Source organism: Crocodylus porosus, unplaced genomic scaffold, assembly GCF_001723895.1.
Source record: "Crocodylus porosus isolate Cpor-Errol unplaced genomic scaffold, CroPor_comp1, whole genome shotgun sequence".
NCBI classification, from domain to species: domain Eukaryota; kingdom Metazoa; phylum Chordata; order Crocodylia; family Crocodylidae; genus Crocodylus; species Crocodylus porosus.
Genome location: NW_017728948.1, coordinates 27,422,274 through 27,426,360, shown reverse-complemented (window position 1 = coordinate 27,426,360; position 4,087 = coordinate 27,422,274). Strand labels below are relative to the sequence as shown.

Here is a 4,087-nt window from a genome sequence, read left to right as displayed (position 1 = left end):
TTCACAGTCAGGGCAGCTAGGATCTGGTACCAACTTCCAAGGGAAGTGGTGCTGGCTCCTACCCTGGGGGTCTTTAAGAAGACCTGGCTACCTGCCTACCTGGCTGGAGTCATTTGAGCCCAGTTTTTCTCCTGCCCAGGAGGGGGGTTGGACTTGAAGATCTACAAGGTTCCTTCTGATCCTACTTCTATGATTCTATGATAAATGGATATCTGAAAATTGGTTATGCAAAGAAACTGTGAAGGCCATCCAAATGACAGTTTCAGTGTATCAGCCTTCTCTTTTGGAAAGACAGATTTAGAAGTGCTCAGAAGTCTCGTAATGACCTGATAAAGACCAGGGTAGCATTAAGGCAAACCCTCAGGTCCTAGGATTTAGCACATACATGAGCCTTGTCTAAACCTGTATTAAAAGAACAACATTAACTATTCTCAGATGTTGTAAACCATGCTCTCAAAAAAGAAAGTCAAGGAGAGCTTAAACAGGTGTCATAAATTAAGTGACCAAACATTATAAAAGCTGCTCACTGTCTTACCTTTAGGTGGAAAGTAGGATTTGCTTTCTGCTTTGTGAGGCCAGTCTACTACCAGAGGGCCAAATCTTCTGAAGCTAGCAGTAATTTCATCTAAATACAGGTACAATAGTTGCAATTAAAAAAAGGCATTTCAAACTAACAGTACAAAATACAGACAAACAGTAGAGTTGATGTTTTGTATTTCTTTGTCATAAAATGTCATTGTTTCTTGGAAAACAATACAGGAACCTACAAGAAAGTAAATCTTTCAAGATTAGGCACAGAGATTACCCTACAGAGCTTTGAACCTAACTAGATTTCATCAAATCATTTTAGTTCATTTAACAAAACAGTATTTCAGAAGTATCTGAATGGCCACAGAGGACTGGTAATGTTAATGAGAGACTTTTTCTATGTAAACCTCTAGGTTTTTCCCATGTAAAAGCTCTTGTACAAGACTGGTAGTGATCTTGAATTACTACCAGCCCACTTCCCTAGAGTCCAGACCAGCACTGGCATTAAATCTACTTTTACTATTGGCACCTTAGTAGTTTATTAATAGTTTCAGAAGTGAAGTACCAAAGCAGAAGCAAAGTTTCAGCAGAGCAAAGTACAGAATGAGCACAGAGACTAACCTGCCTTTTAATATTTAGAAGTGGTTTCTCCGTAAACAGCGGACAAACCTACCTGCAGGACAGGTGATGCACTCTGAACAATTTAAGCATGCCTTCCTACCCAAGTCACTTCTTCCTATCTACCACTACTAAAGCCCCTTCCCCTATAGGCCCTTAACAAAGGGAGTCAGGGAAAAAACCCACAGAAAGGAGTTACAGTTTTTGAGAGAGAGGCAGTTAGGTTGTGCAACCTACATTTTAAGTCCCCTTGCTGGCTCGAACAAATAGCAGAGAAAAATGCTCTTTCCATTTATTTAGGATTGGAAGTAGAAACTATGGGAGCTTTATGCAGAAAACTCTGGTTGAGGACTAGAGTACAAACCTGAAGTAAATGAATAATCCAACAGAGGTTGCAGAAGGCATCATCATAATGTAGATGAAATCAAAACATATCGCTTTCCATAGTTATACTGTCATTCAACAAACTTCTTCAAACTCATTTTGTGCAAACATCTATGCTAGGTTTTAATTTCAACCTACTAAATGGACATCAGTTTACTTTACAAAACTAGTATATAATTAAGTACTTATCTGCTCAGAAGATGCCAAGTATTAAAGAATAGCAAGAATACTATACATTGGGAATAAACTGCATTAGCAAATATGTTCTAAATATAACAGAAAGTATTTGATTTTTTTATGTAGCGCACTTTATATTCAGCATATTACAAAGTGTTCTGTGTCACTAGCTCCTGACATTGGAAAAGTCACTTGATTTTCCTATGCATAAGTGAGGATAACAACTGTGTCTATACACAGATTTGAGACGCTTGGTTAAGTTGATGCTCAATTACGAGTGCAATTCAGTATAGAAGTAATGTACAATTTAATTTGTATTTTATACTAGTGGAAGAGGGAGTGAACAAAAGTGGATGCTTCTACGTACTCATCCATAGCTTACATTTTTTTTTTACAGTATTATTTATTGAAAAAGAAATGCTTCAATAAACCAGGGATATTTTCTATTTTCTAAATAGCAATGATTTACCTAAATAGCCAACAGAGGAGACCTAAATTATAATATAAAAGTTGAAAAACAATCTCCACTCTACCACTGTAACATAAATATGGGTTGTAACCCTGATACTGTAGTAGAACCTGAACTCTGAAACCTACAAAGCCATAAGTACTAGATTAAATGAATCATAACACACCAGAACATCTAGATGATACTACTCATGTCATAGTTCATAATAATATATAACCCATACTTTGATTATTTTAATAGCATACTGCTTTGCATTACCATGTAGTAGTGATCTTGAGTTGTAGGGAGAATGGCAAGAGAGGAAGAACCAAAGTTTAGGAGCAAACCAAACAAAATACCCAAACTTTTGAAGCAGCTTGAGGTACAAGAGGCCATTTTGACAGTGAACACTTGATAGGTTACTCATGCATATTATTATTCAATTCTGAACTCTCCAATTAATTGAGATAAAATTGTAGTAATACAAATACTGAGCAGCTGTGATAACTAACACAAAAAAACTCTGGCTTCATCTTGTGTACAATTTTCATAACTTAGTATTCTTGTTCTTATTTACAGAAAACGTTACGTGCAATTTTCTCAATTAAATGTAATTTAAACACAAATTACTTTCATGTCCCGATTCAAAAAAGTGCAACCCCTGCAATGAAATGAATCAAAGTTGAACTCTCACTAGGAATTTTTTGAGACTCTGTAATTTCCATTTTTTAAATTAATAACCTAAAAAGAAAAAGCTGTTTTTCTCGCTTCCCAAACCAAGTTCTGTTTGCTTTCAGCCATCTCACCTTCATCAATGTCTGGTGGAAGACCTCCAACAAACACTTTGCGGGAAAAACGTTCTATCCGTTCTCCATTCTGATGAGCTGAATAGCATGTAGGTGAATTCAGGACACCAACTTGATCACTATGACCATCGTCCAGCAAACCATCATCTATTGGGAAGAGGGACGAACGACCTAAAAAATAAGAATTAATATTACAAGACTAATTTTTAGTTTCTTGTGATCAAGCAACCCATGGGAAAGAAAAGACATAACATACTGAGAAAATTAAAATTAAACACAAATATTTGAAAAAAGATCAAGACAGAACTGAAGAGGAAAAGTGTTCAGAACTGTCAGGTGCTATCATTCTGAGGGTAATGGTTCATTATCCTATTATATTGTACAGTTTCCTTACACAAAACGAACAGTAAAGTAATAATTTGTTTTTAAATAAATTATCTTATTTACTAAGAGATAATGGTAAGAGCTACTTAAGAGAATTTAAGTTTGCCTGCCACCGACCAATTTTCAAGTTGCCATGGTATGGTTTAACAAGGGAATAATCAGGTTACATTTTAAACATCTTATATTTGGTTTGGGCTGAGAGAGAATTATAATGCAGGGTCAGTGAAAAGGTTTTAAAACAGAAATATGAATTTTGAAAAACCTTTAAATAATGAGGTCAACCGATAAACTAAGAAAAGATCTCAATGCAAGGAATGCAAAATGGTATTTTAATTAGTATGCATAAAAAAAAGCTTTGAACAGTTATGAAGGAAGTCATTACATATTTATCCTTCTTGCTATGAGGGGATAGCTGAAGCCTCCTAGAAGCTCTGACTTCCGAAGGATGAGGAGAAATTGCATAGAAAACACCTTATGGGAACAAGCTGACAGATATTTCAAGGTGGCATTCCTCCACTCCTGCCCACGTAGAGCATGCTTCAGTAACATGGAGGCTACTTTTGTCATAAGCCTAGACAGACTCCCATAGAACAGCAGCACTGTTGCAGAATGATCAAAAGAGATGAAACACTCACACAGTCAACTGGGTCGCCAACTGGCTGGAGGGCTGCACCCAGAGAGTGGTGGTGGATGGGTCATTTTCGACCGGGAGGGATATGGGCAGTGGGGTCCCCCAGGGCTC

General features: G+C 36.8%; 1 protein-coding gene across 2 annotated transcripts in view; it reads right to left on the bottom strand.

The window, feature by feature from the left end:
- The window catches only part of CPEB2 (cytoplasmic polyadenylation element binding protein 2), a 79,597-nt gene that overhangs the window by 27,213 nt on the left and 48,297 nt on the right, over positions 1-4,087 (bottom strand). For both annotated transcript variants that reach the window (XM_019553083.1, XM_019553084.1), the window contains 2 exons: positions 2,962-3,132; positions 536-625 (listed from right to left, as the gene is read on the bottom strand). In XM_019553083.1, the coding sequence (XP_019408628.1) occupies positions 536-625; positions 2,962-3,132 (261 nt within the window). The remainder of the gene's footprint in view (positions 1-535; positions 626-2,961; positions 3,133-4,087) is intronic.